The sequence below is a fragment of the Anguilla anguilla genome, chromosome 3, assembly GCF_013347855.1.
Source record: "Anguilla anguilla isolate fAngAng1 chromosome 3, fAngAng1.pri, whole genome shotgun sequence".
NCBI classification, from domain to species: domain Eukaryota; kingdom Metazoa; phylum Chordata; class Actinopteri; order Anguilliformes; family Anguillidae; genus Anguilla; species Anguilla anguilla.
In genome coordinates, this window is record NC_049203.1 from 21,438,699 (window position 1) to 21,454,239 (window position 15,541).

At 39.9% G+C, this 15,541-nt stretch overlaps 1 protein-coding gene across 1 annotated transcript in view; it reads left to right on the forward strand.

The window, feature by feature from the left end:
• The first annotated feature begins 1,841 nt into the window (after nucleotides 1–1,841).
• The window catches only part of pth2ra (parathyroid hormone 2 receptor a), a 34,289-nt gene continuing 20,589 nt past the window's right edge, over nucleotides 1,842–15,541 (forward strand). Inside the window, exons 1-5 of the mRNA XM_035410916.1 lie at nucleotides 1,842–2,707; nucleotides 10,952–11,051; nucleotides 13,932–14,042; nucleotides 14,689–14,813; nucleotides 14,919–15,016. Of these exons, the coding sequence (XP_035266807.1) occupies nucleotides 2,642–2,707; nucleotides 10,952–11,051; nucleotides 13,932–14,042; nucleotides 14,689–14,813; nucleotides 14,919–15,016 (500 nt within the window). The 5' untranslated portion in view covers nucleotides 1,842–2,641. The remainder of the gene's footprint in view (nucleotides 2,708–10,951; nucleotides 11,052–13,931; nucleotides 14,043–14,688; nucleotides 14,814–14,918; nucleotides 15,017–15,541) is intronic.

The window sequence follows — 15,541 nt, forward strand, 5'->3', positions numbered from 1 at the left end:
CAAAGGGTTGCAGGTTTGATACCCTGGAGTGTTATTGTTGTACCCTTTAGCGATGTATATAACCTGAATTGCATTTCAGTAAATATCCAGCTGTATAAATGGTTTTTATATAAAGAATATGACCAGTGTAATTTGCTTTGGACAAAAGTATCAGTTAAGTTTATGTAATGTATTACATCAGCACAAAGAATATTGAGACCAGGTGATTAACGGCATTCCAAATGTGACAGTTTTTTTTTATATGAAAGCTGACCTTTACAGTGTGCCCTTCCTCAAAATTGTTTGTATTGATTTATTGGGGCTCAATTGTATGTGAATGTCCACACTCTGATGTAGGCTGACATCTGATCAAAATGTTGGGTGGTATCAGCAGACTTAGTCTAAAAGAGTATTTGTGATCTAAATTTAATTATTTTACAGCCGACTGTGAACTGATTAATTTAGTTCAGCTTACATCCTTCCTATTTTTTACTTGCTTGGCAGGCATGCTTGTCAAGGTGAATCCACGTGGATTATGAGCTTAAATATTGTTCAATATAAAACAATATTTATTTTAATTAAAATGTGCCCAAGATCCTTTCCCAATGGTTATACAGCATTGTTTCATATGGAATTCAGCTTGTTGGCGTCAGGTTCCAGAACCAGTATATTCACCACTCCAGTATTCCGCAACGGTTACCTTGGCTCTATTCAAACAGAACCAGACTTATTAAAAGGTACTAAAAATGAAGATGCTTTACCTTAGCCAAAATAGCGCACATTTAAAAATGACATTTAAAAACGTTGTTAAGCAACACATTATCAGTGCTTCTAAATAACAATGTCCTGTGGTTGGGATAACTGGCTGGATACACACAATCAGACAGCCTGCATTAGAGATGGATGATTGTCTGCATCCATAGCTAGTGAAAAGACGGCAGACAATGAAAAAGCCCCTTGTAACCTGGGAGTGCGGGAATTTAAAGCATCCAAGTCCACGTGCGACGTGTCTTTTCATGTGGAGGTTATTTGATTATTTTTCTTGACGTAAAATATTGTTGAAAAGAACATAGCCTTGGAAAAGACTTACTGCAGCTGTGCTTTCATTCGCCAGGTCACTTTTAAGTTCTGATGTGAAAGACGCAACTTCAAACTCATCATTGTTTTTTTATAGAACAATGTATTCAGACGTTTTTCAGCCAGAAGCCTTTCGTGGTCAGATATCGCTGAAAAGCGTGAAGCACGGACTCCAGAGCTGCATTACTGCAGAACTGAGTCTTAATTGGAGACTTCTGTTTTCCGGAAAAAAGAAAAAAAAACAACAAACTTCGGTTTGGACGCTTTTATCGAACACTTTGGTGTTTCTACCAATACAGATATCAAATTGTAGCGTACATTATAATCCCTTACAATAGTAGCTTTCGCCAGCCCTCTTCCAAATGAATAGGTTTTATTTTTGATCAATTTTTCTTGGTTTGGTGGGAACAAACAAGACCACTTGCGCGTCATGCAGCGTGCGTATGCCTCCACGGTCGCTTCGCCGTTTCAGCACCAAGGGCAGTTCATTAGAACAGATCCTAATGAACTGTACTAGGCACCGTGCACTTTCAGAGCCTCCTTCTACCTCACAGTAGGTGAGCAGGCAATGTGCATTGTCACATTCACATTAAAAAATCAAAGTCATTGAACCAAATGCCGCATGACAACTATAAAAGGGAACCTCGATTCAATGCACGTCCAGAGCTAACTCCCAACAACTTGGATCGGGGAAAAATAAAAAGCCTTTGATACAAAATATTTTGGAATCTTCTAGTTATTTTACTCTGTACTGTGTGGTCTAGTTAAAATGTCAACCTGTTTTGCTTAGAAGAAATAATTATTTTGTTCTTATTCGCATTTTGGATTGGAGAGATATGTATCTACTCTTGACTATTTCCATGTGCTTCAATTGCAAATCGAATGCCAAGTGTATCAAATGGAGAGGACGTGTGGCAAGGTGGGTGGAGGAAACGGGGTCTCGCGTATTCTACATGACAGCGTTTTCTTTTGGGCACGGAAAGACGCACGTGTCTTCCGCCCGTATTTGATTTGAGGGATTGATTGTACCGCTTTAAAGAGTAGCCTACTCAGAAGCGTCCGAGCCATCGCTGGACACATACTTCTACAAAAGAGGCTCCTTCACATTCGCATTATGCACTAAAAGTGCTCTAAAGGTGAACAAGTCCATGACCAGAGATGGATTTCTATTCCGCACGAGTAGAACGATTTCATTTCATTTGAGCAACATGAATGGAAATATAACTTCCTTTGGATACGGATTCCTCAAGCATTTGTTTCCATGGAATCTTATCTGCATTGTTTCTATAGCAGCAACTTAAAGACTTTGACCGCCTTGTTCCCTTGACATGTTAAGCTTGAAATAGCTGGAACAAGAAACATATGTCTTGTACCTACGGATTCGAGTTCTAGTCGATAGAAAAAAAGAATACATAAAGGAACAGACAATCAACAGAAATTATCCACTTATTATTTTATATTATCCACTAACAAAATTTGAAGAGACCACAAATTTTGGGAGACCTAGCCCCCCAAAAAAATAATAGCTGGCGCCACTGGGACATTTTCACGGTATCGTCTTCAATAATCAACACAATCAATAGGTATGCCTAAGTGTCTGCTGTGGAACTTTGCTGAAGTCCTCCTATGTTGGACCTTCGTGGAAGCGCAGGTAAAACTCTAATCAGTTTAATTTGTTCTTTCTTTTGAAAGCCTACTTTGCTCGTTAATGTGATTTCACGGATATCATAGCCTATTCGAACACCGATCAGCCACAACATTAAAACCACCTGCCTAATATTGTGTAGGTTCCCCTCGTGCCGCCAAAAGCTCTGACCCGTCGAGAGTTTTTAAAATCGTGTGGAAATAATTCACCCTCTAACAATATCTTAGCTTTTTATAGCCTTGTAGCATCATGTAATAAACTACCAATAGAGTAATAACTCCCAATAATGTAATCCATTTCAATTTTTTAATGTAATAAAAACCAATAATGTAATAAGTAGTAGTAGTAGTAGTGCACTTCATTGATCCCCAGGGGGAATTTACACTGTTGCAGCATCAAAGACAACAAAGTAACACAATCAGATACAAATTTACAATACAAAATATCAGATACAAATATACAGTAGATACAAATATATACAGAAATCCAAATATACCAGAGGACACCTTCAGAGGTGGAGTCTATGCCTCGCCGGGTCAGAGCTGTTTTGGCGGTACGAGGGGGACCTACACAATATTAGGTAGGTGGTTTTTATGTTGTGGCTGATCGGTGTATAATTACGCTGCTTTAATGCAATTCTGGTGAAAAATGAACTGATATCAAGAAAAGGCAAAATATTTTGCAAGTTAACTTGAATAATAAATGGACTTAAACGAGAATTAAACATTTCTCTGGAATGTTGACTGCTAGGTTGGTTAACCGGAGTTACTACCTAACTAATGATTTTTAAGGCAAATCAATAGCTGCAACAATTCAATAGCCAAGATTACTGAAAATTACTCAAAAACTTTTGTGAACTTAGTTTTTTTTTTTTTTTCCAACTCTTAATCAAAGTAGTCTACCTACTTATATTCTTAAGTTCTGAAACACGCCATGCTAATATGCATACGTTTCGAAACCAGTGCGGCCAACTGCATTCTTTAGGAGGCGTACAGGAAATTTACTTTTTCTTGTTAGAGGAACTGAGATTCAGCATTGCCAAAATTGAGTTTACTAAACAGTCATTTGTACAACAATTTACTGAATTGCTTTTGTACTCAAGGTTGATTACAATTACACGCCTTCTGAAAATCTTGATAAAGATCTTACTTACACTTGACAGTTCTTCATTTAGGAGTTTTCAGCCCAGTATTCAAAGCAATTAATAGCTTTTGTGGCAGTAACTGAAAAAATTTAGATGTAATTTATAGAGCCAACAGTAAGGCAAAATCTGGAAACAATTAAATAACCAAAATATATCTTGCATGGAAAAGTAAAAAAAAAAAAAAAAGGCTTACATTGGGCTACGTGGCTTCTTTCACAACTTTTAACATCAGTCAGAGTGATGGAAATTCAGATTAAAAAAGACAGGACTTCAATTAATTGTATGTTCTGAAGGTGCACACACGATCTGTATTCAATGCAAGTTTGCTCCCCCTTCGTGATTTAGCCACTGTTTCCGAAGAACCTCTTTGTGGGTGTTGGTAAACTTTCGAATTTTGCACTCCCTCAGCGAAAAGACTTAGCCTACAACAACAAACAAAAAATAGCAAAAATAATATTTTGCTGTAGACTAAGGACTCTGGGTAGCAGGTGACAAATCAGCATTTTAAGGATGCCCAGCATTTTAAGAATGATAGAAACACGCTGGTGTTCATCTTCAAAGATGCAGTAAATTATTTTTAGAGGACAGGCTTGAACCTCAGAAAAAGCCAAATAAATACTTTTTTTTTTTAATTAGTTGCAGGACTGCATAAAAAAGTTTTCAGAGAAAAAACAGGTCCTTGAAACATTGAACCTAACTGGATACAAACATTGAAGGTAATATAAACCAGCTGTAAAGCTAAGATGTTTCTTTAGTTTCTAAATATGTGTGGTGAATTAAATTGCAAGTTCTACATGTACAAACAGAATAGTGAGCCAGTTATGTTCTAGCTTTGAACAATGGAGAAACCCTATTTTCCTCTGGAACCAGTGTGAAAACAGCTCTGAAACTCTACCATTCATTTTTTGCTTTTGTATCAGGTTCAAATTTCCCTCAAAAATCACCTACTGTGCCCTTAGGAAGATGAAAGATTGGAAGGATGTGGCTTTATACTAGCTAAACTAACTAGATACAAACTGATGCATTTACACCAGTGTTAAAAATATTTCATTTCTAATAAACTAATTATGCTTTCATACCAATTCAGCAAGGGAGTTAAAATAGAACCAATCTCAATAATCAGACTGTGTGATTCTATCCCTGCTCAGAATTCCAGCTTAAACCAGCCAAAGCTGATCAAGCTGGTTTAAGCTGTGTTTTCGACACTTCTTGCTGGTTTTACCTGGTCGACCAGCTGTTCACCTACTGACCAGCCTGTAGTCAACTAGTCCACCAGTTTAGCCGCCAGCTTACTCTACCAGGTAAACAGCTTTGACCAGCCACGGACCAGCTATGACCAGCTAAGACCATCTTAGAATCCCAGCTGGCTTTAGCTGGAATCTTCAGCAGGGATGCCATGGTAAGTAGGACAGCAGCCAAACATTTGCTAAACTGCCTTATCCAACTCTTATGCTGAGATAACGCATGACAGTCTTATTATCGTATTACTAGTTAGCCCCAAATTGCAATCATCTATTCTAGTTAAACACTGTTTTCGACATGATAAAGTGGTAAGCCTACCGGCCAGAGAAGGAGTGTGTGTATGAAGTGCTACACTCATGCTCCTTCTTGTGCGAGGACACTTAGTGCAATAATTAGCACTAAGTAACTTGTTGGTTAATCAACCTCACACCACTCAGAAGGAACAGGAGGTGAGTCACATACTCCACATGAAAGCAAGCTACGTGTTTGCTTTGGCATAGTTCTTTGACCATGGAATCATTCCGATAAGCATTAGTTACTGTATACCCCCTAACCCAAACATAACAAACCTAACCTAGACATTTTATCGACTACTCAACACCCACACTAGGTGAGGAGCAGGTGTGCAGCACTGGGTGCGCTCTGGAAAGTTGGGGTCCACATTATGATAACTCATCTATCTTTATTAAAGCACAGTGATGGCACGGTTGGCTGGGCCAACTTCCATTTCAGAATGAAACACCACCGATTTAAATGTAATTGTTTCAATGACTTATATTCTGTTATTGTTCTTATTCTATGTTATTATGCCAAAAAAAAGAAGTTGATGTTTTTACAGCATTGTCGCCATGTGTCAAGAACATCGCCCTTCTGTTATCACAACTACATAGACTGGGAAAAGTTGTCCAAACAGAACGTTGGTTTTTCACATTGGTCCATTTCTGCGAGAAAATTTGTTTCAAGTCGGGAGTAAATTGCCTTGTTAAATGATTTTCTGCCCTTTTTTTGAAATTTCAACTGTTTATGCAAAGTGTGGAAAACGGAAATGTTTCCTTTCAGCAGTTGTCAAATGGAAAGATGCTGCTTACATTCTTCCATCTGCCCCCTCGGACGCAGATGTCTTCACAACACCTTACCATGGAGATGAATAAACACACAGCACAGATTATGTGGAAATGGTTGTCACTCTGCACAATTTCTTAGCTTACGTGTTTCATTCATGTGTGGATTCCAACTGTTTCTATGATGGAGTCATAGATGGGGATGTTCAATTGCAACCCCAACCCCTGGAGGAAAAAGAACTTAGTGGTATTTTTTTGTGTGAAAAGTTAAATTGTGAGAGGGACACACATTCATAATTAAAACATACTTCATCATTTATATGGTCTTATGGGGAGGATCTCCATCCTCATGGGGTAACAGCACAGCCATGCAGAATAATAATAATAATAATAATAGTAATAATAATAATAATAATAATAGTAATAATAATAAAATGCAGGAGCACACGCAAACACACACACCACAGATATGAACACACACACACACACACACACACACGCGTGCGTGCACACCCACACACACACACACACACACATTGTCCAAATACAGATTATACTCTGTGATTGCACGTCACATAACACCATGGCTTGCCGACACAACCGTGAGATATTCCATTTCCATGGAAGTACTGGGAAGAATACCACCATCGCAGAGCATTCAGTGCAACCATTTCAGCCCTTCTTTAGCCCTGTTAATAATTATTTTCAACAGCAATCTGGCATTTGCTGAGTTTATTCATCAAAGACTTTTCCAGTTCCAGTGACAATGTGTAAAACAGATGATTAGACACCGTGCAATAAACCCCGCGGCGTGAGCGAACTACCAGCTGGAGAATGTGCTAGGCACTGGATAATTGTCATTATCAACGTGTTTCTGAGCGCACTGACAGAAAAATGATTTCCTCCATTGATGCTGTAGAAAGGTTTCAGGGTGAAAGTTAAGGCTGAATTGTCAGGGACTTCCTGCAAGTTATTCACAAATGGACAAGGCTACACTGCCCTTCTTCAATGAAGTCATTTTTAAAATGTGCAGGGCAATGTTATGGTTTCCTCGGTGTTAACATGCACATTAATAGTTCATTGTCCTTCCAGAAATTGTCAGTTATGCTGCGTCATGCCATTGATTTGATCTGCTCATTCTTGTTTTTACCAGCTAATTCTTATGTTAGTTCACATGACCTCTCCAGAGGCTTATGGATGCACTCATAGTTGAGTCTACAGGCTCTCGCCGTGGCTCAGCGATGCTAAAAGGGGCCTGGGCTGTGTCACGCTGTGCTTCAGAAACAAAGAGCAACTTCACATTCACTGCAACGCTGCATTCACTGCACCATAGCTCGCCCAACACCTGCTCATAGCCTGTGTCACTCACTCTGTATAAACACTCACTCCACTCCCCAGGGGATAGCTGTCAGTCAGAGAGCATGGTTTACAATCAGCCTACACATCTTCTTTCAAGCAAAATAAGCAGTTTGGAGTCGTGGTTGAATGGTTCAACAAGGCAACGCTGTTTGTGTTATGCGGCACGGGTAAGAGCAATTTCAAGATTTTTCAAGTCATTTCCTGAAGCTATACAGTTAGCTCATTGTTAACTCTAACAGAGGGACGAAATGTACTCTGCCATAAACAATCCATTGTGTGTGAAAAGGTACTCTAAGTGGATGGGATGTGTGGTGTTCATTCCTAGGGCCCTGTAATTTTACCAACCTGTTTATACAGCCTCTGTGTCCCAATGAAATCACTTGTTGTTACCTGAAGCAACTTCTGCACCTTGAATGGCATTGGAAAGCGGTCCTTACATTAGAAATGGGGTTCTCTCTAAATGATAAATAATTGGTGTTAGAGCCATTGATAATCCCATCTGGGGGTGAAGCTCTATAGAAAAGCAAATGGGACAGTGAGAAGTGTAGACCGCTCTGTGTGCTGAGGTCTGTACACTAAATCTGTAAGTCATCAATACCCAAAACTGACACCCACAATATAATTATTGGTAATTTCTTTGGGTTGTCCTTTCGTCTATGTAGCTAATCACATCACAAGTTTTTATTTTTAGTTTAGTTTTATTATTTTTTGCAAAATTTAAAAAACACACAAAAATGACAGATAACAAATAATATACAGTGCAGGGAGAGGCAGAAACCCCAGTGGGCTTATTCGTAGCCTCCACCTAAATAATGTTAAAATTTCACAATGGTATAAAGAACATAAACCTCAACACAAAGGTAATCATAGCTGATAACCTTTTTGCTAGCATTCTAAAAGACCGGTCGTCGTCACCTGCGGTTTTCAGTAGAAGCACATGATTTACAAATGGCCTGTTCTAAGAGCAGCTCTGTTTTCATTCCAAATGCAAGGACCTTGTCAATTAGAAGGGGATATTCCTGTGATGCTGTTCTTGTTCTTGTACATTTCTAATGTAAAGCAGGTGCTGTCAGCACAGTCCCACTTTAATGGTCTGTGTAAAAGCTGTATGTCAAGGAACCTGGGTGAGATGGCAGTTTGAAAAGGGAGCTCTCTGTAGTCTGCAGGTAGCTGAGTGAGGTTATCGCCCTCACAGATATAGCCCTGAATCACAGTTATTTGCAAGCAGTTATATCACTTACCAAGCACCCATAAGGACAGAATGCTAATGCTAGGCATTTTTCTGTGCATTGCCGTTGATTTAATGCTCGATGCACGGCCATATGGGCCATGAAAACGCGTCATGTATATGCGGTGCGAACTGTGAATGGGAGAAAGGGTGAGCAGCATGCATCAGGGAAGCACATGTAGAAATTTGCTCTTGTGCATAGCCAATAAATTCAACAGCCGAGCTGCCGCTTGAAATTTTATTAGTGGCAGGCAAGGCATATTGGTTGAAATAATGTTCCATTTCCATTCAATGTCGGAGCAAGATGGTGGCAATTCAGGCACAGCACTTGTTTTTATATCTGGAGAGGATCATGGGTTAGATTTGACCATGAATTATTCATTTTGTTGAAATCGGATGAAAACATGGGGATTCCAAAGTGTGTGATGCCCCATTGGTAGACACTATAGGAAGCTATAACGAATCCCTATTGTATCAATTACTGTATTCATGAATGCAATCCTGAAAAACAATCTGTTAACGATCTAAATCATTTATATTACTAAGTTGCAACATGTCTCCATATCCCCTCAAGGGGAGTATATCTAACACTGAGGTTATTTTCCATAAGAAAGATGCTTACAACTCATAAATCCCTGAGGTTCAATACCAGAATGCAATGCGCTGGAAATATGTAAGAATGTTTTTACATGTGTTCTATTGAGCTTGCTCCCTTATTATTCAAAAACTCCCTTTAATTGAAGTTAAAACCTTTTAGGGTTTCATGTTGTTTCATTCAAGGGAAATATTAGAAACAATTCAAATGGTGTGAATATCTGAACAACGTAACAATATGTATACATACTCATTGTTTAATAATATTTCATCGTGGTGTTAAAAGGTATTTTGTTTTTCATATTTTTAAAATATTTTCTCTATATACACCAGCCTTCTTATAAATCAAAAACTGCCAACTGAAAATTATAAACTATTGTTACTGGTAAGCAAGTTATTATTGACACATTCTTAAGACTACTGCTCAATACAATGGATGAACAGATGTTTTCGTAGCCATGAGCACTGAGCTGTTAATCAATGTACAATTGTGCATAATTACTCAAGTATCAAAACATTAATCAAGGAGACTGAGATGATTTTTGATGATTTCTTAACAGGTGGATTTATAAAAGGGGGGTTCTAAAGCTGTTTGGTCGTCAGCCCGTGGACCATAGAGCACAGACACTTCTGGTTTATCCCAGGAGCTGCTGTGGCATTTGTACTACAGTACTGGACTACTGTGTATCATTATTAGCAAAGTGACCAGGAGTTCATGACAAGGGGATGCAGTTTAATTAGTCCTGCTGGTTGTGAAGCAGAACGAAAAAAAGAAAGAAAGAAAGAAAGAAAGAAAGAGGGAAATGGTTGAAATGAACAGGGAAGTGGTGTCACTAGTTTTCTGCTGGTAGAAACAAATCACTGGCTGTAAAACCAGTTACCAAAAAATTATGGGATTTGCTTATGAGCATCGAATGCGGAATGACATTAGCAATTTGATCAAGTAAAAATATACTCATTAGTACTCATTCACATTATTGAATAAGACAAAATATGAAAATGAGCTGCAATCCACTTTTTAATTATGGTTTAAATTTAAATAGGTTCGAAAATGTCAGGCTGTTCTTCTGTGGGCAACTTGAGATAATTATCTAACATGTAAGGAGCTAATTATAATTACATGAATGTGTTTTAGTCTCTAAATCGGGAGAAGGTACAATGGCATTACAAATAGGAGTGCTCACACTGAGATACAGTATGAACCAGTTTATCCAGTATCATCATGATAAACCTGTAATGTAACTTCATTACAAATGTGACTAGCAAGCTTTCCTTTTCTGTCATATTGATGAAAAATGCACTGACTAAATTATGAATGTTATATTTAATGTCGTGTATGAACGTTTTGTTCCTGATGCTCTAATGCTGGTTTGTTGCTATACAGTGCTATTTCAGCTGGGCGCTCTAATGTGTAAAGGGTTGTTTTCTCGGTGCCACTGACTTGCTGGTTAGGAACGATCGACTTCTACTGTAGGCGTACATGCAAACCGGATGCATTCTGTGAGGCGAGGAGGAATCGCTGGGGCGACCTCTGACGGTGAAGTTTGCGGTTTCGGCGCCGAGCGGAGAGGAGAGTTCTGCTGGGACTGTTTCTGAAATGGGGGAATGGTTGTGTTCCGCAGGGCAGCTCAGACGGGGGCATTACAGTGCAGGAACAGATGTATCTCCTGTATGATGTCAAACTCGAGTGTCATCAGAACGTCTCCTTACAGGACCCTACAGGTAAGAGCCTCCATTAGTCCTTCTTTTTTAAAATCAAGGGTAGAGAGCTCGCTGTCCCTTTATAGCCTCTGCGGAGAAACGCGGGCTGCGTTCTGAGGGTATCGGGGGTCCTCGAGGGTAATCACAGGATACTTTGCACTGTCAGCCAGAGATGACTCAGGAGGGAAACCTTTGTACTTCGCAGCCTCAGACAGTGATGCCTCGGGGGGTGATTCTTTCATCTTCATGCCGTGCCTATTAAGCAAATGCAGCTCCCCTCCTCACCGATCCCCCCCCCCCCCCCCCCCCCCCCCCCCCGCCGGAGTTCTTCCTGGGGTTTTTATAGTCATCTCCTTCTCTGTTATGCTTCCTGCTTTCCTGCTGGGACAAACCCACAAACCCACACCCTGCCCTGCTGAGTCAAAACTACCCTTTTCAACAGCAGCTCTGCATATCCTCAATCACAGCCCTCTCCAGAATAAACAGGGCTTCTGAAAAGAGCAGAGTGGGTTGGATACACGTCAGACTGGCACGGCTGAGCCATGAAGTTTCTCATTCGCAGGGAGAGGCCAGGGGGCGTGGTTTCTCATTCGCAGGGACAGGCCAGGGGGCGTGGTTTCTCACACTCAGGGAGAAGCCAGGCGGTGTGGTTTCTTCTTCACAGAGAAATAACAGAAATGGACTTACAGATTTGTTGCCTGTCAGGCTTTGCTTTGACTGTGATTCAGAATCAGGAGAAACAAATTTACAATTAATTGTTGTGAATTCCAAAAATACGGAAAACCACATGTATGTAGACACGTTCCTCCACACCTGGTGCTTGCGTTTTACAAGCAGAGGCAGGGAAACGTCCTCTCTACATGAAATGAATCAATCATTATGTTTTGTTGATCGCACTTCAGAGAGAGCATGTTTTTTTCCTGCCCCATTGACTCCGTTCAAATGATAAATCCCTAATGGTAATATATTTCAACTGGGGAAAAAAACAATTATAATGGTATCCTGTGAGCTCTTTTTCAGGTTGGCTTTAAACTGATTTGCAAGCAACTAGGCAATAAATTCAGCTGATCCTGAGCATTTAAGATAAGGAGCTCCGCCTCAGAAAGAATTATAATATGACCAGACAGCAATCAAAGATTGTGAGCATGCTTAGCTAGATATAATGTCTGAAATCAGTACTGCAAATGTTGATCTTTAAATAATCTGGGACAACCCATGATTTTCAAAGTGTCTATTCATGTACTGCTGAGCAGAGAAGTAGCCTACACCAGTGAGTCTACTGCATCCGAGCAAAGGGAGAGGGCACAAGTGCAAGGCTATGGAAATTTTCACTGTAAACTGTAAATGTGATTGTGTAGGCAAGCTTTTTGAAGTTTTTACTATAAAGAAATAATAAAATCCTGAATTTGTGCGTGGTAATGTCCGGACTGTACTTTGTCTCCTGGAGAGGACAGGGGAACATAGATCCATCCTCTTTAAAACCAAATGAAATCGATGCACCAGAATTTATGCACACACGTGAGTTTATAATCTAGACGTGAGGACGTGAGCTTATAATATAGAGGTTTGCGACTTTCATTCCCAGATTGAGCACTGAGATTGTACTCTTTTGCAAAATACTTAACCTTAACTGCTTCAGTATGTTCAGAAAACTGTTCATACTGTGTAAATACATAAGTTGTTCTGGATAAGAACACTCGCTAAATGGCTAACATGTGAACGCAGACAATCAAGCAAACCCAACCTGATGAATGTGGTTGATGGGGCCAAAGGGCCTCTCTTAGCAAGAAGAACAAGGGTTGAAATTACGTACAGCAGATACCAATGCGGAACATTCCATGCCTGTCAATAGTTATTTTGAAAAAAAAAAACTAAACAAATTGGTTATATTTTTGAAGCTTTTCAATTTGAGATGCTTTTTTAAAAATTGTTGCACAGGGTCACTGAAAGCCCTTGGAACCCTGCCTAATGGAATGGATAGAGTTATTAAATCACACATTTCCAGGAGTGAAAGCACAAATTCACTCAGTCACCCAACAGGAAGGACACTATTTCTATATGCAGCAAAAGAGGGTTACTAAAGTGTTTAATAATTATTATTCACTCCACTCAATTGTTTCCTTCTGAAGCTAAATGCAGTCGGAAATGTGTAGAAAATTGGGGGTAATCACTGGTAAAATAGATTCTTGTTTTTGTCGTTTCATTCAGGACAACTTACAAATTTAGACGAAATATACTCATGATTATGCAAAGTAATTATTTTTGGTTTGGCACTGAATGGATTTGCTTTAGGTGCATCTGTGCACTCATCAGCATGAACTAACCTGCCAAACAGGGAGCACTGAACATATCCCCTACTAGACACCTACAAGTAGATCCAAGCCGCAGGCTGAGGATGGGGTGTCGGAGGGTTAGCACAATTCTGTGAGCTGCAGCAAAGATAACATGCAAAAAGCACCTGAGAAGCACGACTGTCAATTTAAAAAAGGCACTCCATTAGTAATGTGTGCATGTGATCATTTGAGCATGAGAACGCGGTCGCTTCGCTCATGAGAGGCTGCTACGAGAGCTGTCTGCAGTACGTTCTGTCCTCCATCAAAGACACAAATAAGTCATGTGCTTTTTGAAATGATAGTCTGCACTGAGCGACCTAGGAAAGGCTCAATATGAGATCCACGCCTTACCCCCACACCATTAATGGAGAAGATCAGGAAGTCCCACCATAGACACACAAAAGCAGAATCTGAAAAAGAAAAAAAAACAGCTTTCTAGTTTTTCATCTGGGGTTCTATTGAAAGTGAAAAACATAATATCTGCAGATGATGACTTCATACTGTACTGGGTCAGACTGCTCTAAATGTACATAACTGTCTGCTACCCACCCGCTCCTATTTCACCCAGATGACCTTTGCCCTCCCGGGTGGGACGGCTTGATCTGTTGGCCACGGGGTTCCCCGGGTGCTGTCACCAAGGTCCAATGCCCACGCTACGTCTATGACTTCAATCACAATGGTAGGGCCTACTCTTCATTTAAGAATCACCGGTATCTGTGTGTGTGTGTGTGTGTTCATGCGTGTGTTTTTGTGTGTGCTTTTTTGACTGCATCTGGTAAAACATGTTGAGATTACAGTTAATTTGCTTTTCGAGGGTGGCATGGCTGAGAGGTTGCAAGATGCCAAGTCACAACCGGGGAAATAAAAGAAAATAAAACAGTAAAAGAAACTGACATAATATGCTTCAGATTGCATACCTTGTGGGCAGCAGTGCCTGGATATGCATTTGAATCAACAGCACGGATGATGAGGGGTGCATCATGAACATGAGTGGGCATTCGAAATTAGGGAGATAAAAAGCATTAAACATGTTTCATTAAACGTTTTTAAAAAGATAGCAGTGGGTGAAAAGAATATGTAAAAGGCTTTGTATTTGTATTAATGTAATGCCTCATGATGAAAAACTTAAAACAACTCTTCTTTTAGCAAAGCCTTTAGCTAATTTCTCAACAAGGTTATAAATGTGACCTTTTTATTAAATCTACTGTAGCTTTAGGTACTTGATATTCAACCCAGTCAATTCATTGTGTGTGTGTATGTGTGTGTGTGTGTGTGTGTGTGTGTATGTGCGCGTGCATGTGTGTGTGTGTGTGTGTGTGTTCCAGGTCATGCATACAGAAAATGTGACATCAATGGCTCTTGGGTCTTTGTTGAGAGCTTGAACCGGACCTGGACAAACTATTCAGACTGCTTGAGATTCCTCCAACCAAACAACCATGAGGGCGGGAAAGTAAGTCAGGGCAGCTCTTTATAAAATCTGAGGTGAAAGGGGATTGGAATGGGGCTCTATAAAAACTGCTTTCAAACACTCTTTTTTCTCTCCATGTGTGTTCAGGAGGAGTTCTTTGAGCGTCTTTACATTATGTACACTGTAGGATATGCAGTGTCCTTCAGTTCTCTGCTAGTGGCCATCTTCATCATCGGGTACTTCAGGTAGGACCGCAAATATCTTTTCACGTTTGACATTTGAAAGCCTTCTCTTCGCCAGGTTTTTCTCTGCAAAAAATGAACGATCAAGAGAAAAGCACCAACAGCATGTTCCTTTAAGGCATAACCTGGAAGAGTCAGCCATTATTTCTCCCTCAACTGATAGAAGGCAACATTTACAATAATTTCTCTTTTCTTTTTGGAAGATAGAATGTTGTGAGAATCATTTATTTTAATGATTGTGCAATTAAAGTGTTGCTATGGAAACTTGACAAGGTACAGTCTTAGGATTTTGATTGGCCGTGTACAAATGAGAGAACCGAAAGTGCATTTAAAGTAGGTCTGATTTAAAATAGAGTAAAATCCCATTTTCAGAGCCTGTCCACTGAAAACTGTGTTAGGTCCACGTGATGTTCCCTGCAACTCTGAGCGCTCAGTTCCTCATTTAGGTTACTAGATAAGAGGTTAAAACCATCCCAGAATCCACAATCAAGAGTCAATGTGTCATGGTTCTGTGTTCCTGTCCGTGTT